The 23,821-nt window shown below is 48.5% G+C and overlaps 1 protein-coding gene across 2 annotated transcripts in view; it reads right to left on the bottom strand.

Annotated features, from left to right (window-relative positions):
- The window catches only part of xdh (xanthine dehydrogenase), an 88,078-nt gene that overhangs the window by 27,761 nt on the left and 36,496 nt on the right, over window positions 1-23,821 (bottom strand). For both annotated transcript variants that reach the window (XM_065004370.1, XM_065004371.1), the window contains exons 18-21: window positions 16,207-16,426; window positions 15,852-15,976; window positions 15,293-15,426; window positions 13,831-13,918 (exon numbers count right to left, since the gene is read on the bottom strand). In XM_065004370.1, the coding sequence (XP_064860442.1) occupies window positions 13,831-13,918; window positions 15,293-15,426; window positions 15,852-15,976; window positions 16,207-16,426 (567 nt within the window). The remainder of the gene's footprint in view (window positions 1-13,830; window positions 13,919-15,292; window positions 15,427-15,851; window positions 15,977-16,206; window positions 16,427-23,821) is intronic.

The raw sequence follows: 23,821 nt of genomic DNA, 5'->3' as shown, positions 1-23,821 counted from the left end.
ATCCCCGTGGTAGACTATCCCGTGGTAGACTATCCCCGATCCCCGTGGTAGACTATCCCCGTGGTAGACTATCCCCGTGGTAGACTATCCCGTGGTAGACTATCCCCATGGTAGACTATCCCGTGGTAACACTATCCCTGTGGTAGACTATCCCCATGGTAGACTATCCCATGGTAACACTATCCCTGTGGTAGACTATCCCCAGTGGTAGACTATCCCCGTGGTAGACTATCCCCATGGTAGACTATCCCAGTGGTAGACTATCCCCATGGTAGACTATCCCCGTGGTAGACTATCCCTGTGGTAGACTATCCCCGTGGTAGACTATCCCCATGGTAGACTATCCCAGTGGTAGACTATCCCCGTGGTAGACTATCCCCGTGGTAATCCCATAGTACTATCCCTGTGGTAGACTATCCCCATGGTAGACTATCCCTGTGGTAGACTATCCCCATGGTAGACTATCCCCATGGTAGACTATCCCCAGTAACACTATCCCTGTGGTAGACTATCCCCTATCCCCATGGTAGACTATCCCCGTGGTAGACTATCCCTGTGGTAGACTATCCCCATGGTAGACTATCCCGTGGTAACACTATCCCTGTGGTAGACTATCCCGTGGTAGACTATCCCCGTGGACTATCCCGTGGTAGACTATCCCTGTGGTAGACTATCCCCGTGGTAGACTATCCCTATCCCCATGGTAGACTATCCCCATGGTAGACTATCCCGTGGTAGACTATCCCTGTGGTAGACTATCCCAGTGGTAGACTATCCCCATGGTAGACTATCCCCATGTAGACTATCCCCATGTAGACTATCCCTGTGGTAGACTATCCCCATGGTAGACTATCCCCATGGTAGACTATCCCCATGGTAGACTATCCCAGTGGTAGACTATCCCCATGGTAGACTATCCCCATGGTAGACTATCCCAGTGGTAACTATCCCTGTGGTAGACTATCCCCGTGGTAGACTATCCCATGGTAGACTATCCCGTGGTAGACTATCCCCATGGTAGACTATCCCAGTGGTAGACTATCCCCATGGTAGACTATCCCCGTGGTAACACTATCCCTGTGGTAGACTATCCCCATGGTAGACTATCCCTGTGGTAGACTATCCCCGTGGTAGACTATCCCCGTGGTAGACTATCCCCGTGGTAGACTATCCCCATGGTAGACTATCCCATGGTAGACTATCCCCATGGTAGACTATCCCGTGGTAACACTATCCCTGTGTAGACTATCCCCGTGGTAGACTATCCCCAGACTATCCCCATGTAGACTATCCCATGGTAGACTATCCCCATGGTAGACTATCCCCAACACTGTGTAGACTATCCCCATGGTAGACTATCCCATCCCCATGGTAGACTATCCCCATGGTAGACTATCCCAGTGGTAACACTATCCCTGTGGTAGACTACCCCGTGGTAACACTATCCCTGTGGTAGACTATCCCTGTGGTAGACTATCCCCATGGTACTATCCCCATGGTAACACTATCCCTGTGGTAGACTATCCCCGTGGTAGACTATCCCCGTGGTAGACTATCCCAGTGGTAACACTATCCCTGTGGTAGACTATCCCCGTGGTAGACTATCCCCGTGGGTAGACTATCCCCATGGTAGACTATCCCCGTGGTAGACTATCCCGTGGTAGACTATCCCTGTGGTAGACTATCCCCATGGTAGACTATCCCCATGGTAACACTATCCCTGTGGTAGACTATCCCTGTGGTAGACTATCCCCGTGGTAGACTATCCCCATGGTAGACTATCCCAGTGGTAGACTATCCCCATAGACTATCCCCTATGTGGTAGACTATCCCCATGGTAGACTATCCCCATGTAGACTATCCCAGTGGTACTATCCCTGTGGTAGACTATCCCTGTGGTAGACTATCCCCATGGTAGACTATCCCGTGGTAGACTATCCCCGTGGTAGACTATCCCCTATCCCCTGTGGTAGACTATCCCTGTGGTAGACTATCCCCGTGGTAGACTATCCCCATGGTAGACTATCCCTGTGGTAGACTATCCCCATGTAGACTATCCCGTGGTAGACTATCCCTGTGGTAGACTATCCCCGTGGTAGACTATCCCCATGGTAGACTATCCCATGGTAACCCCCTGTGGTAGACTATCCCCATGGTAGACTATCCCCGACTATCCCAGTATCCCTGTGGTAGACTATCCCCATGGTAGACTATCCCCATGGTAACACCCAGTATATCCCCATGGTAGACTATCCCTGTGGTAGACTATCCCCATGGTAGACTATCCCCATGGTAACACTATCCCTGAGACTATCCCCGTGGTAGACTATCCCCCTGGTAGACTATCCCCGTAGACTATCCCCATGGTAGACTATCCCCATGGTAGACTATCCCTGTGGTAGACTATCCCTGTGGTAGACTATCCCCATGGTAGACTATCCCGAGTGGTAACACTATCCCTGTGGTAGACTATCCCCATGGTAGACTATCCCCAGTGGTACTATCTATCCCTGTGGTAGACTATCCCCCATGGTACTAGACTATCCCCGTGGTAACACTATCCCTGTGGTAGACTATCCCTATCCCCATGGTAGACTATCCCGTGGTAACACTATCCCTGTGGTAGACTATCCCAGTGGTAGACTATCCCCATGGACTATCCCAGAGACTATCCCCATGGTAACACTATCCCTGTGGTAGACTATCCCCGTGGTAGACTATCCCCATGGTAGACTATCCCAGTGGTAGACTATCCCCATGGTAGACTATCCCCGTGGTAACACTATCCCTGTGGTAGACTATCCCCATGTAGACTATCCCTGTGGTAGACTATCCCCATGGACTAGACTATCCCCATGGTAGATTATCCCCGTGGTAACACTATCCCTGTGGTAGACTATCCCCATGGTAGACTATCCCCATGGTAGACTATCCCCATGGGTAGACTATCCCGTAGACTATCCCCATGGTAGACTATCCCGTGGTAACACTATCCCTGTGGTAGACTATCCCCATGGTAGACTATCCCCATGACTATCCCCATGGTAGACTATCCCCATGGTAGACTATCCCTGTGGTAGACTATCCCCATGGTAGACTATCCCTGTGGTAGACTATCCCCATGGTAGACTATCCCCGTGGTAGACTATCCCTGTGGTAGACTATCCCAGTGGTAGACTATCCCCATGGTAGACTATCCCTGTGGTAGACTATCCCTGGGGTAGACTATCCCATGGTAGACTATCCCCATGGTAGACATATCCCTGTAGACTATCCCCATGGTAGACTATCCCCGTGGTAGACTATCCCCATGGTAGACTATCCCCATGGTAGACTATCCCTGTGGTAGACTATCCCTGTGGTAGACTATCCCCATGGTAGACTATCCCCATGGGGTAGACTATCCCAGTGGTAACACTATCCCTGTGGTAGACTATCCCTGTGGTAGACTATCCCAGTGGTAACACTATCCCCGTGGTAGACTATCCCCGTGGTAGACTATCCCCGTGGTAGACTATCCCCATGGTTGACTATCCCCGTGGTAGACTATCCCCGTGGTAGACTATCCCCATGGTAGACTATCCCTGGGGTAGACTATCCCCGGGGTAGACTATCCCCGTGGTAGACTATCCCTGTGGTAGACTATCCCTGTGGTAGACTATCCCCGTGGTAGACTATCCCCATGGTAGACTATCCCCGTGGTAGACTATCCCCGTGGTAGACTATCCCCGTGGTAGACTATCCCCGTGGTAGACTATCCCCGTGGTAGACTATCCCCGTGGTAGACTATCCCTGTGGTAGACTATCCCCATGGTAGACTATCCCGTGGTAACACTATCCCTGTGGTAGACTATCCCCGTGGTAGACTATCCCCGTGGTAGACTATCCCCATAGTAGACTATCCCAGTGGTAGACTATCCCCATGGTAGACTATCCCTGTGGTAACACTATCCCTGTGGTAGACTATCCCCGTGGTAGACTATCCCCGTGGTAGACTATCCCCTATCCCCATGGTAGACTATCCCTGTGGTAGACTATCCCCATGTGTAGACTATCCCCATGGTAGACTATCCCGTGGTAACACTATCCCTGTGGTAGACTATCCCCGTGGTAGACTATCCCCGTGGTAGACTATCCCCATAGTAGACTATCCCAGTGGTAGACTATCCCCATGGTAGACTATCCCCGTGGTAACACTATCCCTGTGGTAGACTATCCCCGTGGTAGACTATCCCCATAGTAGACTATCCCAGTGGTAGACTATCCCCATGGTAGACTATCCCCGTGGTAACACTATCCCTGTGGTAGACTATCCCCATGAGACTATCCCTGTGGTAGACTATCCCCATGGTAGACTATCCCCATGGTAGATTATCCCCGTGGTAACACTATCCCTGTGGTAGACTATCCCCGTGGTAGACTATCCCCATGGTAGACTATCCCGTGGTAACACTATCCCTGTGGTAGACTATCCCCGTGGTAGACTATCCCCGTGGTAGACTATCCCGTGGTAACACTATCCCTGTGGTAGACTATCCCCGTGGTAGACTATCCCCATGACTATCCCCATGGTAGACTATCCCCCATGGTAGACTATCCCCATGGTAGACTATCCCCATGGTAGACTATCCCTGTGGTAGACTATCCCCTGTGGTAGACTATCCCTGTGGTAGACTATCCCAGTATATCCCTGTGGTAGACTATCCCTGTGGTAGACTATCCCAGTGGTAGACTATCCCCATGGTAGACTATCCCTGTGGTAGCCTATCCCCGTGGTAGACTATCCCCGTGGTAGACTATCCCCATGGTAGACTATCCCTGTGGTAGACTATCCCCATGGTAGACTATCCCCATGGTAGACTATCCCCATGGTAGACTATCCCTGTGGTAGACTATCCCTGTGGTAGCCTATCCCCATGGTAGACTATCCCCATGGTAGACTATCCCAGTGGTAACACTATCCCTGTGGTAGACAATCCCTGTGGTAGACTATCCCAGTGGTAACACTATCCTTGTGGTAGACTATCCCCGTGGTAGACTATCCCCATGGTAGACTATCCCGTGGTAGACTATCCCCATGGTAGACTATCCCCGTGGTAGACTATCCCCATGGTAGACTATCCCCATGGTTGACTATCCCCGTGGTAGACTATCCCCGTGGTAGACTATCCCCATGGTAGACTATCCCTGGGGTAGACTATCCCCGTGGTAGACTATCCCTGTGGTAGACTATCCCTGTGGTAGACTATCCCCGTGGTAGACTATCCCGTGGTAGACTATCCCCGTGGTAGACTATCCCGTGGTAGACTATCCCGTGGTATCCCGACTATCCCTGTGGTAGACTATCCCCATGGTAGACTATCCCGTGGTAACACTATCCCTGTGGTAGACTATCCCCGTGGTAGACTATCCCCGTGGTAGACTATCCCCATAGTAGACTATCCCAGTGGTAGACTATCCCCATGGTAGACTATCCCCGTGGTAACACTATCCCTGTGGTAGACTATCCCCGTGGTAGACTATCCCCGTGGTAGACTATCCCCGTGGTAGACTATCCCCGTGGTAGACTATCCCTGTGGTAGACTATCCCCATGGTAGACTATCCCGTGGTAACACTATCCCTGTGGTAGACTATCCCCGTGGTAGACTATCCCCGTGGTAGACTATCCCCATAGTAGACTATCCCAGTGGTAGACTATCCCCATGGTAGACTATCCCCGTGGTAACACTATCCCTGTGGTAGACTATCCCCGTGGTAGACTATCCCCATAGTAGACTATCCCAGTGGTAGACTATCCCCATGGTAGACTATCCCCGTGGTAACACTATCCCTGTGGTAGACTATCCCCATGTAGACTATCCCTGTGGTAGACTATCCCCATGGTAGACTATCCCCATGGTAGATTATCCCCGTGGTAACACTATCCCTGTGGTAGACTATCCCCGTGGTAGACTATCCCCATGGTAGACTATCCCGTGGTAACACTATCCCTGTGGTAGACTATCCCCGTGGTAGACTATCCCCGTGGTAGACTATCCCGTGGTAACACTATCCCTGTGGTAGACTATCCCCGTGGTAGACTATCCCCGTGGTAGACTATCCCCGTGGTAGACTATCCCCATGGTAGACTATCCCGTGGTAACACTATCCCTGTGGTAGACTATCCCCATGGTAGACTATCCCGTGGTAACACTATCCCTGTGGTAGACTATCCCTGTGGTAGACTATCCCCGTGGTAGACTATCCCCATAGTAGACTATCCCAGTGGTAGACTATCCCCATGGTAGACTATCCCCGTGGTAACACTATCCCTGTGGTAGACTATCCCCGTGGTAGACTATCCCCATAGTAGACTATCCCAGTGGTAGACTATCCCCATGGTAGACTATCCCCGTGGTAACACTATCCCTGTGGTAGACTATCCCCATGTAGACTATCCCTGTGGTAGACTATCCCCATGGTAGACTATCCCCATGGTAGACTATCCCCGTGGTAACACTATCCCTGTGGTAGACTATCCCCGTGGTAGACTATCCCCATGGTAGACTATCCCGTGGTAACACTATCCCTGTGGTAGACTATCCCCGTGGTAGACTATCCCGTGGTAACACTATCCCTGTGGTAGACTATCCCCGTGGTAGACTATCCCCGTGGTAGACTATCCCCGTGGTAGACTATCCCCATAGTAGACTATCCCCGTGGTAGACTATACCCGTGGTAGACTATCCCCGTGGTAGACTATCCCCATGGTAGACTATCCCGTGGTAACACTATCCCTGTGGTAGACTATCCCCGTGGTAGACTATCCCCATGGTAGACTATCCCCATGTAGACTATCCCCATGTAGACTATCCCTATGTAGACTATCCCCATGGTAGACTATCCCCATGGTAGACTATCCCAGTGGTAACACTATCCCCATGGTAGACTATCCCCATGGTAGACTATCCCAGTGGTAACACTATCCCTGTGGTAGACTATCCCTGTGGTAGACTTTCCCAGTGGTAACACTATCCTTGTGGTAGCCTATCCCTGGGGTAGACTATCCCCATGGTAGACTATCCCCATGGTAGACTATCCCTGTGGTAGACTATCCCAGTGGTAACACTATCCCCGTGGTAGACTATCCCAGTGGTAACACTATCCCCATGGTAGACTTTGCACTTCCGGGTTGGAGCGAGCGGTCGCATCTGCACTCGGTCCGCAGGTAGTATTACATTTCATTACATTTCATTATAGTACAACGGTTTGATTTGTCTAATCTTAGCAATTTCTTCTTAGCTAGCTACATAGCCGTCTTTGTGTCATAGATAATTGCGTAATTATCGTATTTCGTCGTCCTAACGCAGTCTACACTGCCCTGCAGCTAGCCAGCTAGCTAACGTCCACCGTTAGCTAGTCCACCGTCTACCGATTAGCAGCACAACTATTACACTCAACTGAACGACTTGATTAGTGTAGTGTTAGCTAGCTACATAGTTGTCTTTGCTGTCTTCGTATCCAAGATAATTGTGTAGTTTAGAGTGTGTAGTTTTATGTCGTCCTTAACATAGGAGACTCTGCTAGCTAGCCAACAGCTAGCCAACGTCTACCGAACAGAACTTCTGCACTCAACAATCCGGTCGCATTTCGCTCGCTCCACAGGTAGTATCACATTTTTCATTTCATTTCATTACAGTACAACGGCTTGATTTGTTTGATCGTAGCTAGCTACATAGCTAGCTACATAGCCGTCTTTGTATCAAAGATAATTGTGTAGTCTAGAGCGATTTCCTAGGTTAGCTAGCCAGCTATTGTCGTTCTTTTAACGCAACGTAACGTAATCAACACTGCTAGCTAGCCAGCTAGCCCCGAATAGCAGCACAGTAGAAACTATTACACTCAACGGAACGACTTGATTAGTGTAGTGTCAACAACGCAGCCAATGCCAGCTAGCCTACATAGTCAACAACGCAGCCTCTGCCAGCTAGCCTACTTCAGCAGTACTGTATCATTTTAATCATTTTAGTCAATAAGATTCTTGCTACGTAAGCTTAACTTCCTGAACACTCGAGACGTGTAGTCCACTTGTCATTCCAATCTCCTTTGCATTAGCGTAGCCTCTTGTGTAGCCTGTCAACTATGTGTCTGTCTATCCCTGTTCTCTCCTCTCTGCACAGACCATACAAACGCTCCACACCGCGTGGCCGCGGCCACCCTAATCTGGTGGTCCCAGCGCGCACGACCCACGTGGAGTTCCAGGTCTCCGGTAGCCTCTGGAACTGCCGATCTGCGGCCAACAAGGCAGAGTTCATCTCAGCCTATGTCTCCCTCCAGTCCCTCGACTTCTTGGCACTGACGGAAACATGGATCACCACAGACAACACTGCTACTCCTACTGCTCTCTCTTCGTCTGCCCACGTGTTCTCGCACACCCCGAGAGCTTCTGGTCAGCGGGGTGGTGGCACCGGGATCCTCATCTCTCCCAAGTGGTCATTCTCTCTTTCTCCCCTTACCCATCTGTCTATCGCCTCCTTTGAATTCCATGCTGTCACAGTTACCAGCCCTTTCAAGCTTAACATCCTTATCATTTATCGCCCTCCAGGTTCCCTCGGAGAGTTCATCAATGAGCTTGATGCCTTGATAAGCTCCTTTCCTGAGGACGGCTCACCTCTCACAGTTCTGGGCGACTTTAACCTCCCCACGCCTACCTTTGACTCATTCCTCTCTGCCTCCTTCTTTCCACTCCTCTCCTCTTTTGACCTCACCCTCTCACCTTCCCCCCTACTCACAAGGCAGGAAATACGCTCGACCTCATCTTTACTAGATGCTGTTCTTCCACTAACCTCGTTGCAACTCCCCTCCAAGTCTCCGACCACTACCTTGTATCCTTTTCCCTCTCGCTCTCATCCAACACTTCCCACACTGCCCCTACTCGGATGGTATCGCGCCGTCCCAACCTTCGCTCTCTCTCCCCGCTACTCTCTCCTCTTCCATCCTATCATCTCTTCCCTCTGCTCAAACCTTCTCCAACCTATCTCCTGATTCTGCCTCCTCAACCCTCCTCTCCTCCCTTTCTGCATCCTTTGACTCTCTATGTCCCCTATCCTCCAGGCCGGCTCGGTCCTCCCCTCCCGCTCCGTGGCTCGACGACTCATTGCGAGCTCACAGAACAGGGCTCCGGGCAGCCGAGCGGAAATGGAGGAAAACTCGCCTCCCTGCGGACCTGACATCTTTTCACTCCCTCCTCTCTACATTTTCCTCTTCTCTCTCTGCTGCTAAAGCCACTTTCTACCACTCTAAATTCCAAGCATCTGCCTCTAACCCTAGGAAGCTCTTTGCAACCTTCTCCTCCCTCCTGAATCCTCCTCCCCTCCCCCTCTTCCCTCTCTGCAGATGACTTCGTCAACCATTTTGAAAAGAAGGTCGACGACATCCGATCCTCGTTTGCTAAGTCAAACGACACCGCTGGTTCTGCTCACACTGCCCTACCCTGTGCTCTGACCTCTTTCTCCCCTCTCTCTCCAGATGAAATCTCGCGTCTTGTGACGGCCGGCCGCCCAACAACCTGCCCGCTTGACCCTATCCCCTCCTCTCTTCTCCAGACCATTTCCGGAGACCTTCTCCCTTACCTCACCTCGCTCATCAACTCATCCCTGACCGCTGGCTCGTCCCCTCCGTCTTCAAGAGAGCGAGAGTTGCACCCCTTCTGAAAAAACCTACACTCGATCCCTCCGATGTCAACAACTACAGACCAGTATCCCTTCTTTCTTTTCTCTCCAAAACTCTTGAACGTGCCGTCCTTGGCCAGCTCTCCCGTTATCTCTCTCAGAATGACCTTCTTGATCCAAATCAGTCAGGTTTCAAGACTAGTCATTCAACTGAGACTGCTCTTCTCTGTATCACGGAGGCGCTCCGCACTGCTAAAGCTAACTCTCTCTCCTCTGCTCTCATCCTTCTAGACCTATCGGCTGCCTTCGATACTGTGAACCATCAGATCCTCCTCTCCACCCTCTCCGAGTTGGGCATCTCCGGCGCGGCCCACGCTTGGATTGCGTCCTACCTGACAGGTCGCTCCTACCAGGTGGCGTGGCGAGAATCCGTCTCCACACCACGTGCTCTCACCACTGGTGTCCCCCAGGGCTCTGTTCTAGGCCCTCTCCTATTCTCGCTATACACCAAGTCACTTGGCTCTGTCATAACCTCACATGGTCTCTCCTATCATTGCTATGCAGACGACACACAATTAATCTTCTCCTTTCCCCCTTCTGATGACCAGGTGGCGAATCGCATCTCTGCATGTCTGGCAGACATATCCGTGTGGATGACGGATCACCACCTCAAGCTGAACCTCGGCAAGATGGAGCTGCTCTTCCTCCCGGGGAAGGACTGCCCATTCCATGATCTCGCCATCACGGTTGACAACTCCATTGTGTCCTCCTCCCAGAGCGCTAAAAACCTTGGCGTGATCCTGGACAACACCCTGTCGTTCTCAACTAACATCAAGGCGATGGCCCGTTCCTGTAGGTTCATGCTCTACAACATCCGCAGAGTACGACCCTGCCTCACACAGGAAGCGGCGCAGGTCCTAATCCAGGCACTTGTCATCTCCCGTCTGGATTACTGCAACTCGCTGTTGGCTGGGCTCCCTGCCTGTGCCATTAAACCCCTACAACTCATCCAGAACGCCGCAGCCCGTCTGGTGTTCAACCTTCCCAAGTTCTCTCACGTCACCCCGCTCCTCCGCTCCCTCCACTGGCTTCCAGTTGAAGCTCGCATCCGCTACAAGACCATGGTGCTTGCCTACGGAGCTGTGAGGGGAACGGCACCTCAGTACCTCCAGGCTCTGATCAGGCCCTACACCCAAACAAGGGCACTGCGTTCATCCACCTCTGGCCTGCTCGCCTCCCTACCACTGAGGAAGTACAGTTCCCGCTCAGCCCAGTCAAAACTGTTCGCTGCTCTGGCCCCCCAATGGTGGAACAAACTCCCTCACGACGCCAGGACAGCGGAGTCAATCACCACCTTCCGGAGACACCTGAAACCCCACCTCTTTAAGGAATACCTAGGATAGGATAAAGTAATCCCTCTCACCCCCCCTCCCCCTTAAAAGATTTAGATGCACTACTGTTCCACTGGATGTCATAAGGTGAATGCACCAATTTGTAAGTCGCTCTGGATAAGAGCGTCTGCTAAATGACTTAAATGTAAATGTAAATGTAGACTATCCCCATGGTAAACTATCCCCGTGGTAGACTATCCCTGTGGTAGACTATCCCCATGGTAGACTATCCCCATGGTAGACTATCCCTGTGGTAGACTATCCCAGTGGTAACACTATCCCCGTGGTAGACTATCCCAGTGGTAACACTATCCCCATGGTAGACTATCCCCATGGTAGACTATCCCCGTGGTAGACTATCCCTGTGGTAGACTATCCCCATGGTAGACTATCCCCGTGGTAGACTATCCCCGTGGTAGACTATCCCCGTGGTAGACTATCCCCGTGGTAGACTATCCCTGTGGTAGACTATCCCTGTGGTAGACTATCCCCGTGGTAACACTATCCCTGTGGTAGACTATCCCTGTGGTAGACTATCCCCGTGGTAACGCTATCCCTGTGGTAGCCTATCCCTGTGGTAGACTATCCCCGTGGTAGACTATCCCTGTGGTAGCCTATCCCTGTGGTAGCCTATCCCTGTGGTAGCCTATCCCTGTGGTAGACTATCCCCATGGTAGACTATCCCCATGTAGACTATCCCTATGTAGACTATCCCTGTGGTAGCCTATCCCTGTGGTAGCCTATCCCTGTGGTAGACTATCCCCATGGTAGACTATCCCCGTGGTAGACTATCCCCGTGGTAGACTATCCCTGTGGTAGCCTATCCCTGTGGTAGACTATCCCCATGGTAGACTATCCCCGTGGTAGCCTATCCTTGTGGTAGCCTATCCCTGTGGTAGCCTATCCCTGTGGTAGCCTATCCCTGTGGTAGACTATCCCTGTGGTAGACTATCCCCGTGGTAGACTATCCCCGTGGTAGCCTATCCCCGTGGTAGACTATCCCTGTGGTAGACTATCTCTGTGGTAGACTATCCCTGTGGTAGACTATCCTTGTGGTAGACTATCCCCGTGGTAGCCTATCCCCGTGGTAGACTATCCCTGTGGTAGACTATCTCTGTGGTAGACTATCTCTGTGGTAGACTATCCCTGTGGTAGCCTATCCCCGTGGTAGCCTATCCCCGTGGTAGACTATCCCTCTGGTAGACTATGCCTGTGGTAGCCTATCCCTGTGGTAGACTATCCCTGTGGTAGCCTATCCCTGTGGTAGACTATCCCTGTGGTAGCCTATCCCTGTGGTAGACTATCCCTGTGGTAGACTATCCCTGTGGTAGACTATGCCTGTGGTAGACTATCCCTGTGGTAGCCTGCTGTTCCATTGGCTTCATCGTCCTGATACATGACAGATTTATAATAACATCCAGTGGTGTAAAGTAAAAATATCTTAAAGTACTACATAAGTCGTTTTTTTAAGTGTTTTACTTTACTATTTTTTATTTTTGCCAACTTTTACTTTTACTTCACTACATTCCTAATGAAAATAATGTACTTTTTACTGCATACGTTTTCCCTGACACTCGAAACTACTCGTTAATTTTTGACCTGAAAATGGTCCAATTCACATACTTATCAAGAGAACATCCCTGGTCGTCTCTACTGCCTCTGATCTGGAGGACTCACTAAACAGAGAACATCCCTGGTCATCCCTACTGCCACTGATCTGGTGGACTCACTAAACAGAGAACATCCCTGGTCATCCCTACTGCCTCTGATCTGGTGGACTCACTAAACAGAGAACATCCCTGGTCATCCCTACTGCCTCTGATCTGGAGGACTCACTAAACAGAGAACATCCCTGGTCATCCCTACTGCCTCTGATCTGGTGGACTCACTAAACAGAGAACATCCCTGGTCATCCCTACTGCCTCTGATCTGGAGGACTCACTAAACAGAGAACATCCCTGGTCATCCCTACTGCCTCTGATCTGGAGGACTCACTAAACAGAGAACATCCCTGGTCAGAACTTACCTTGTCAACCTGCTGTATAGCTGAGTTTAGTAATAAGTCAGAACTTACCTTATACCTGTATAGCTGAGTTTAGTAATAAGTCAGAACTTACCTTATACCTGTATAGCTGAGTTTAGTAATAAGTCAGAACTTACCTTAAACCTGTATAGCTGTGTTTAGTAATAAGTCAGAACTTACCTTGTCAACCTGCTGTATAGCTGAGTTTAGTAATAAGTCAGAACTTACCTTATACCTGTATAGCTGTGTTTAGTAATAAGTCAGAACTTTCCTTATACCTGTATAGCTGAGTTTAGTAATAAGTCAGAACTTACCTTATACCTGTATAGCTGTGTTTAGTAATAAGTCAGAACTTACCTTGTCAACCTGCTATATAGCTGAGTTTAGTAATAAGTCAGAACTTACCTGTGTGCTATGTTTCCTCTTCACTTGTTAGTCACAAAATAGTTTAAACACAAATTACTTTGAGTTTTGAAAGTTATTATTAAATGATGTGCCTCACCCAAATCCAGGTAAATATTCATAATATGATTACTGTATTGTCCTGTCTTTATACAAATATATATATATTATTGTTCATTGCTACTATCAATTAATAATCTGCATTTTTTTTGTGTCAAGTTCATATAACTGTGTCCATAGTACTTCTTGACTGGACTTATAGATTGCGTTGTTTTCTGTGGTTTGTGTATGCATGTGTGTGTTTGAATGTGTGTGTGTGTGTGTGTCTGTGCCTGTGTCTGTGTGTGTACAGGCATGTCCTACCTTGTAACGTCCATAGAAGGGGTGTCGTCCTCCCGTCACCAGCATGTCTTCATCTCTATCCAACATACATCTCACTGGCCTCTTCAACCTGACACCACACACACACAAAGAGAGTTTCAGTAACGAAGTGTGTGTTTTTGTGTGTGTGTGTGTGTGTGTACTGTATGTTTGCATCCTTTTTTTGGTTCTGTGCGCCCGAGTGTGTGCATTTCACAACAACTTCCCAGTCTCACTGCGAAATTAGAATTTTTCCCACAATTCTCCAAACATCAAATTTTGAAAAGTTTGTTGACACGGCAGTGACAATCAGTGGGATTTAACATTCTATAGTAGTGTCCATTAGTGGGATTTAACATTCTATAGCAGTGCCAATCAGTGGGATTTAACATTCTATAGTAGTGTCCATCAGTGGGATTTAACATTCTATAGTAGTGTCCATTAGTGGGATTTAACATTCTATAGCAGTGCCAATCAGTGGGATTTAACATTCTATAGCAGTGCCAATCAGTGGGATTTAACATTCTATAGCAGTGCCCATCAGTTGGATTTAACATTCTATAGCAGTGCCAATCAGTGGGATTTAACATGCTACCCTTGGACCTGGAGTCCACGGATTACGCCCATTCACCATCCTAGCAAATCTCAAGCCTACTTCATTGTACTAGCGCTCGCTGTTGCCCCTAGTGACCGGTTTTGACTGAAATTGTTTAAGCATTAAGTCCGACTTGGTTTAGTAAAACAGAAAGGCATTAATTCCGACTTGGTTTAGTAAAACAGTGAGTCATTAATTCCGACTTGGTTTAGTAAAACATTAAAGACGTTAATTCCAATTGGTTAACAATCAGACATTAATTCCGACTTGGTTTGGTAAAACAGTGAGACATTAATTCCGACTTGGTTAAGTAAAACAGTGAGGCATTAATTCCGACTTGGTTTAGTAAAACAGAAAGACGTTAATTCCAATTGGTTAACAATCAGACATTAATTCCGACTTCGTTTGGTAAAACAGTGAGGCATTAATTCCGACTTGGTTTAGTAAAACAGAAAGACGTTAATTCCAATTGGTTAACAATCAGACATTAATTCCGACTTGGTTTGGTAAAACAGTGAGACATTAATTCCGACTTGGTTTAGTAAAACAGAAAGGCAGTAAATCCAATTGGTTAACAATCAGACATTAATTCCAAATGTTTGGGGTTTGGGTTTAGAATAGTGCTAATTCAATTCAGGCATTCATTCTGATTGGTTAAGATCAGAAAAAAAACTCCACGGTTTAGTTTTGTAGCTGACTCTCATTTTATAGACCCGGGTTCAATCCAAGCTCCTGGCACTGATTTTTTTTGTTGTTGGTCTGGACAGTTTTTTTTTGCTCTGGACAGTGTCTCTCGGCGTCTTGCGAACCTACAAAAACCAACAATTTTGCTTTGAATCTGGAGTGATCTACATTTGTGCGTCATCTTACTTCTGAGCAGCCACAGCAACCATGGTAGACAGGATGGTTGACCTGCTCTCCTTCCCTCCGAATCCTCCTCCCATCCTCTTCACTCTGATCACCACTCTACTGGCCGGGACACCCAACGCCTTAGCAACCAGAGACTAGAAAGAGAGAGAGAGAGTGAGTGAGTGTTTGAATGTGTGTGTGTGGATGTGTTTAACCATACTTGTGGGGACCAGTAGCCTCTACAAGAATTGTAAAACAGTTTTTGTTGTTGACCAACTGGGGACATTTTGCTGGTCCCCACAAGTTCAAATGTCATTTCCATTGGGTTTTAGGGTTAAGGTTAGAATTAGTGTTAGAATTAGTTTTTGGGTTAGGAGCTAGGGTTAGTTTTAGGGTTAGGGTTAGGAGTTAGGGTTAGGATCTAGGGTTAGATTTAGGGTTAGGGTTAGGAACTAGGGTTAGGGTTAAGGTTAGGTTTTTGGGTTAAGGAAAATAGGATTTTGAATGGGACTGAATTGTATGTCCCCACCTAGGTTAGCTGCGCAAGTCTGTGTGTGTGTGTGTGTGTGTGTGTGTGTACCTGGGTCTTGGTAGCAGACTGAGTAGAGACAAACAGCTCCATCTCTCCATCCTCTCCTTTAGGTACAGCTACAGTAACGTTGGTCTCCAGGTAGAAGTGTTCCTGGCCTCCCATATGCATCTCACCTGGTAATACAGACACATGATCACACACTCACTCACTCACTCACTCACTCACTGACTCACTGACTCACCCTCACACTCACCCTCACACTCACCCTCACCCTTACAGACTCACCCTCACTCACACCCTCACTCTCACAGACTCACCCTCACACACTCTCACTCACACTCATACACACTCACTCACTCACACTCACACACCCTCACAGACTCACCCTCACACACACACTCACCCTCCAGGATGTGGTCAGCCTGTGTGAACCCTTGGTCCAGGTCTCCCCTCTGGATGGTTCTAACCGGCTGGAAGAAGGACTGATGGGTAATGGCGTCCTGTATGGTGATGATTACAGGCTGTAGTTCCTGGTAGGTGATCTTCACGGCCTTGGCTGCTCTCTGAGCGTGAGCCTGAGTGTCTGCTACTACCGCTCCTATGATGTGGCCCACACACGTCACCTAGAGAATACACACACCCAGACACACCTAGTCAATGCATACCAGGTGACTACCTCAAGAAGCTGGTTGAGAGAATGTCATCAGTGTGCAACGCTGTCATCAAGGCAAAGGGTGGCTACTTTGAAGAATTTCAAATGTAAAATATTTTTCTTTTTTTTTTAAACACTTTTTGGAGTTACTACATGATTCCATATGTGTTATTTCATAGTTTTGATGTTTTCACTATTACTCTACAATGTAGAAAATAGTACAAATAAAGGAATACCCTTGAACGAGTAGGTGTGTCCAAAATTTTGACTCCTACCGTATATATATGCTTTGGACATAAGTGTCTGCTATAATGATATTTTTACTTACACTTTTACAACAAACACATATTAAAGGGCAGTTCTGCCACTTTTCACCCTCATATTCATTATCTCCAGAACAATACCACGTGTTTATGTTTCTATGATCTGTGGTTAAAAAGATCAGAAGAGGTCCTGAAAAAGGCTTCTCTGTGACATCACAGGGTAGTTTCCTGCCAGAGGGAAGGTAGTTTCCTGCCAGAAGGGAAGGTAGTTTCCTGCCAGAAGGGAAGGTAGTTTCCTGGCAGGTGGAAGGTAGTTTCCTGCCAGATGGAAGGTAGTTTCCTGCCAGAAGGGAAGGTAGTTTCCTGCCAGAGGGAAGGCAGTTTCCTGCCAGATGGAAGGTAGTTTCCTGCCAGAAGGGAAGGTAGGTTCCTGCCAGGTGGAAGGTAGTTTCCTGCCAGATGGAAGGTATTTCCTGCCAGAAGGGAAGGTAGTTTCCTGCCAGAGGGAAGGCAGTTTCCTGCCAGATGGAAGGTAGTTTCCTGCCAGAGGGAAGGTAGTTTCCTGCCAGAGGGAAGGTAGTTTCCTGTCAGAGGGAAGGTTGTTCCTGCCAGAGGGGAAGGTTGTTTCATGCCAGAGGGAAGGTAGTTTCCTGCTAGAGGGAAGGTTGTTCCTGCCAGAGGGAAGGTCGTTTCCTGCCAGAGGGAAGGTCGTTTCCTGCCAGAGGGAAGATGGTTTCCTGCCAGAAGGGAAGGTAGTTTCCTGCCAGAAGGGAAGGAAGTTTCCTGCCAGAAGGGAAGGCAGTTTCCTGCCAGAGGGGAAGGCAGTTTCCTGCCAGAGGGGAAGGCAGTTTCCAGGGAAGGGTTTCCTGCCAAGGCAGTTTCCTGCCAGAGGGGAAGGCAGTTTCCTGCCAGAGGGGAAGGCAGTTTCCTGCCAGAGGGGAAGGTAGTTTCCTGCCAGAAGGGAAGGTAGTTCCCTGCCAGAGGGGAAGGTAGTTTCCTGCCAGAGGGGAAGGTAGTTTCCTGCCAGAGGGAAGGTAGTTTCCTGCCAGAAGGGAAGGCAGTTTCCTGCCAGAGGAAGGGCCAGAGGGAAGGTAGTTTCAGTAGTTCCTGCCAGAGGGGAAGGTTTCCTGCCAGTTTCCTGCCAGAAGGGAAGGCAGTTTCCTGCCAGAAGGGAAGGAAGTTTCCTGTTTCCAGAAGGGAAGGCAGTTTTTCCTGCCAGAGGGGAAGGTAGTTTCCAGCCAGAGGGAAGGCAGTTTCCTGCCAGAGGGAAGGCAGTTTCCTGCCAGAGGAAGGCAGTTTCCTGCCAGAGGGAAGGTAGTTTCCTGCCAGAGGGGAAGGCAGTTTCCTGCCAGAGAGGAAGGTAGTTTCCTGGAAGGTAGTTTCCTGCCAGAGGGAAGGCAGTTTCCTGCCAGAGGGAAGGTAGTTTCCTGCCAGAGGGAAGGTAGGTTCCTGCCAGAGGGAAGGTAGTTTCCTGCCAGAGGGAAGGTAATTTTCCTGCCAGAGGGAAGGTAGTTTCCTGCCAGAGGGAAGGGAAGGTAGGTTTCCTGCCAGAGGGAAGGTAGTTTCCTGCCAGAGGGAAGGTAGGTTCCTGCCAGAAGGAAGGGAAGTTTCCTGCCAGAAGGGAAGGTAGTTTCCTGCCAGAAAGGGTTTCCTGCCAGGTAGTTTCCTGCCAGAGGAAGGTAGGTTCCTGCCAGAGGGAAGGTAGTTTCCAGAAGGGAAGGTAGTTCTGCCAGAGGGAAGGTAGGTTTCCTGCCAGAGGGAAGGTAGTTTCCTGCCAGAAGGGAAGGTAGTTTCCTGCCAGAGGGAAGGTAGTTTCCTGCCAGAAGGGAAGGTAGTTTCCTGCCAGAGGAAGGTAGGGGAAGGTTCCTGCCAGAGGAAGGTAGTTTCCTGCCAGAGGGAAGGTAGGTTCCTGCCAGAGGGAAGGTAGTTTCCTGCCAGAAGGGAAGGTAGTTTCCTGCCAGAGGGAAGGTAGTTTCCTGCCAGAAGGGAAGGTAGTTTCCTGCCAGAGGGAAGGTAGTTTCCTGCCAGAAGGGAAGGTAGTTTCCTGCCAGAGGGAAGGTAGTTTCCTGCCAGAAGGGAAGGTAGTTTCCTGCCAGAGGGGAAGGTAGTTTCCTGCCAGAGGGGGAAGGTTTCCTGCCAGAGGGAAGGGCCAGAGGTAGTTTCCTGCCAGAAGGGAAGGTAGTTTCCTGCCAGAGGGGAAGGTAGTTTCCTGCCAGAAGGGAAGGTAGTTCCCTGCCAGAGGGGAAGGTAGTTTCCTGCCAGAGGGGAAGGTAGTTTCCTGCCAGAGGGAAGGTATTTTCCTGCCAGAAGGGAAGGCAGTTTCCTGCCAGAAGGGAAGGCAGTTTCCTGCCAGAGGGGAAGGTAGTTTCCTGCCAGAAGGGAAGGCAGTTTCCTGCCAGAAGGGAAGGCAGTTTCCTGCCAGAAGGGAAGGCAGTTTCCTGCCAGAGGGGAAGGTAGTTTCCAGCCAGAGGGGAAGGCAGTTTCCTGCCATAGGGAAGGCAGTTTCCTGCCAGAGGGAAGGCAGTTTCCTGCCAGAGGGGAAGGTAGTTTCCTGCCAGAGGGGAAGGCAGTTTCCTGCCAGAAGGGAAGGTAGTTTCCTGCCAGAGGGAAGGCAGTTTCCTGCCAGAGGGGAAGGTAGTTTCCTGCCAGAGGGAAGGTAGGTTCCTGCCAGAGGGAAGGTAGTTTCCTGCCAGAGGGGAAGGTAATTTCCTGCCAGAGGGAAGGTAGTTTCCTGCCATAGGGAAGGTAGGTTCCTGCCAGAGGGAAGGTAGTTTCCTGCCAGAGGGAAGGTAGGTTCCTGCCAGAGGGAAGGTAGTTTCCTGCCAGAGGGAAGGTAGTTTCCTGCCAGAGGGAAGGTAGGTTCCTGCCAGAGGGAAGGTAGTTTCCTGCCAGAAGGGAAGGTAGTTTCCTGCCAGAAGGGAAGGTAGTTTCCTGCCAGAGGGAAGGTAGGTTCCTGCCAGAGGGAAGGTAGTTTCCTGCCAGAGGGAAGGTAGGTTCCTGCCAGAGGGAAGGTAGTTTCCTGCCAGAAGGGAAGGTAGTTTCCTGCCAGAGGGAAGGTAGTTTCCTGCCAGAAGGGAAGGTAGTTTCCTGCCAGAGGGAAGGTAGGTTCCTGCCAGAGGGAAGGTAGTTTCCTGCCAGAGGGAAGGTAGGTTCCTGCCAGAGGGAAGGTAGTTTCCTGCCAGAAGGGAAGGTAGTTTCCTGCCAGAGGGAAGGTAGTTTCCTGCCAGAAGGGAAGGTAGGTTCCTGCCAGAGGGAAGGTAGTTTCCTGCCAGAAGGGAAGGTAGTTTCCTGCCAGAGGGAAGGTAGTTTCCTGCCAGAAGGGAAGGTAGTTTCCTGCCAGAGGGAAGGTAGTTTCCTGCCAGAAGGAAGGTAGTTTCCTGCCAGAGGGAAGGTAGGTTCCTGCCAGAGGGAAGGTAGTTTCCTGCCAGAAGGGAAGGTAGTTTCCTGCCAGAGGGAAGGTAGTTTCCTGCCAGAGGGAAGGTAGTTTCCTGCCAGAAGGGAAGGTAGTTTCCTGCCAGAAGGGAAGGTAGTTTCCTGCCAGAGGGAAGGTAGTTTCCTGCCAGAAGGGAAGGTAGTTTCCTGCCAGAAGGGAAGGTAGTTTCCTGCCAGAGGGAAGGCATTTTGTTGCCGCAAATGTCATCGGGGAGAACTTTTAAAAAAATCTTGTAAATGTGCCATTTCATACATATGCAGACACTGGTATTGTGCTGGAGATAATCAACATGTCGTTGAAAAATGGTAGGGTTGATGCAGTAACACAGTACCCTCCAACATAGAGGAGAACATACTGTACACACAGTACCTTCCAACATAGAGAACATACTGTACACACAGTACCCTCCAACATAGAGGAGACCATACTGTACACACAGTACCTTCCAACATAGAGAACATACTGTACACACAGTACCCTCCAACATAGAGGAGACCATACTGTACACACAGTACCCTCCAACATAGAGAACATACTGTACACACAGTACCCTCCAACCTAGAGTAGAACATACTGTACACACAGTACCCTCCAACCTAGAGGAGAACATACTGTACACACAGTACCCTCCAACATAGAGGAGAACAGACTGTACACACAGTACCCTCCAACATAGAGAACAGACTGTACACACAGTACCCTCCAACATAGAGACCAGACTGTACACACAGTACCCTCCAACATAGAGGAGAACATACTGTACACACAGTACCCTCCAACATAGAGTAGAACATACTGTACACACAGTACCCTCCAACCTAGAGGAGAACATACTGTACACACAGTACCCTCCAACATAGAGAACAGACTGTACACACAGTACCCTCCAACATAGAGGAGACCATACTGTACACACAGTACCCTCCAACCTAGAGGAGAACATACTGTACACACAGTACCCTCCAACATAGAGAACATACTGTACACACAGTACCCTCCAACCTAGAGTAGAACATACTGTACACACAGTACCCTCCAACCTAGAGGAGAACATACTGTACACACAGTACCCTCCAACATAGAGGAGAACAGACTGTACACAGGGTACCCTCCAACATAGAGAACAGACTGTACACACAGTACCCTCCAACATAGAGACCAGACTGTACACACAGTACCCTCCAACATAGAGGAGAACATACTGTACACACAGTACCCTCCAACATAGAGTAGAACATACTGTACACACAGTACCCTCCAACCTAGAGGAGAACATACTGTACACACAGTACCCTCCAACATAGAGGAGAACAGACTGTACACACAGTACCCTCCAACATAGAGGACAGACTGTACACACAGTACCCTCCAACATAGAGACCAGACTGTACACACAGTACCCTCCAACCTAGAGTAGAACATACTGTACACACAGTACCCTCCAACATAGAGGAGAACAGACTGTACACACAGTACCCTCCAACATAGAGAACAGACTGTACACACAGTACCCTCCAACATAGAGACCAGACTGTACACACAGTACCCTCCAACATAGAGTAGAACATACTGTACACACAGTACCCTCCAACATAGAGTAGAACATACTGTACACACAGTACCCTCCAACATAGAGTAGAACATACTGTACACACAGTACCCTCCAACATAGAGACCAGATTGTACACACAGTACCCTCCAACATAGAGGAGAACAGACTGTACACACAGTACCCTCCAACCTAGAGGAGAACAGACTGTACACACAGTACCCTCCAACATAGAGGAGAACAGACTGTACACACAGTACCCTCCAACCTAGAGGAGAACAGACTGTACACACAGTACCCTCCAACATAGAGGAGAACATACTGTACACACAGTACCCTCCAACATAGAGGAGAACAGACTGTACACACAGTACCCTCCAACATAGAGGAGAACAGACTGTACACACAGTACCCTCCAACCTAGAGGAGAACATACTGTACACACAGTACCCTCCAACCTAGAGGAGAACAGACTGTACACACAGCACCCTCCAACCTAGAGGAGAACATACTGTACACACAGTACCCTCCAACATAGAGGAGAACAGACTGCACACACAGCACCCTCCAACATAGAGGAGAACAGACTGTACACACAGTACCCTCCAACCTAGAGGAGAACAGACTGTACACACAGTACCCTCCAACATACATATCATAACACACACAATAACAGGGCGGCAGGTAGCCTAGTGGTTAGAGAGTTGGACTAGCAGCTGAAAGGTTGCAAGTTCAAATCCCCGAGCTGACAAGGTACAAATCTGTCGTTCTGCCCCTGAACAGACAGTTAACCCACTGTTCCTAGGACATCATTGAAAATAAGAATTTGTTCTTAACTGACTTGCCTGGTTAAATAAAGGTTAAATAAATTACATACAACAACATGAAACACACACATGTAAATATGTATGTGTTTTATGTTATTGTGTGTGTGTGTTATGTAAATACAGTGTGTGTGTTATGTAAATACAGTGTGTGTGTTATGTAAATACAGTATGTGTGTTATGTAAATACAGTATGTGTGTTATGTAAATACAGTATGTGTGTTATGTAAATACAGTGTGTGTGTTATGTAAATACAGTGTGTGTGTTATGTAAATACAGTATGTGTGTTATGTAAATACAGTATGTGTGTTATGTAAATGTATGTCTGTCTGTTTTTTATGTAAATATAACACAAACAATAACATAAAACACACATATTTACATAACACACACATATATTTACATAACACACACATATATTTACATAACACACATATATTTACATAACACACATATATTTACATAACACACATATATTTACATAACACACATATATTTACATAACACACATATATTTACATAACACACACATATTTACATAACACACACATATATTTACATAACACACACATATTTACATAACACACATATATTTACATAACACACACATATTTACATAACACACACATATATTTACATAACACACACATATTTTTACATAACACACACATATATTTACATAACACACACATATTTTTACATAACACACACATATTTACATAACACACATATATTTACATAACACACACATATTTACATAACACACACATATTTACATAACACACACATATTTACATAACACACACACCGATGCCAGCACTCATCACTCACATGATGTGTCCAACGCACATCACCTAGGGAACACGCATACACACACACACACACACACACACACACACACACACACACACACACACACACGCATACACACACACACACGCATACACACACACACACACACGCATACACACACAAATACACACACACACACACACACTCACATAAAAATAACACAAACATCAAATGTAATTTGGATTGTATGGAAATGTATGGATTTTTGGCTAAAAACTTTGCCTGTCACGTGGTAACAGTAGAGTAGTCTGGGATGGTAAGAGACATCAGGAGTCTAGTAGAGTAGTCTGGGATGGTAAGAGACATCAGGAGTCTAGTAGAGTAGTCTGGGATGGTAAGAGACATCAGGAGTCTAGCAGAGTAGTCTGGGATGGTAAGAGACATCAGGAGACTAGCAGAGTGTGATAGTAGAGTAGTCTGGGATGGTAAGAGACATCAGGAGTC

This window comes from Oncorhynchus nerka, linkage group LG18 (assembly GCF_034236695.1).
Source record: "Oncorhynchus nerka isolate Pitt River linkage group LG18, Oner_Uvic_2.0, whole genome shotgun sequence".
In the NCBI taxonomy this organism is placed as follows: Eukaryota; Metazoa; Chordata; class Actinopteri; order Salmoniformes; family Salmonidae; genus Oncorhynchus; species Oncorhynchus nerka.
This window is presented reverse-complemented; position numbering and strand designations above follow the sequence as displayed.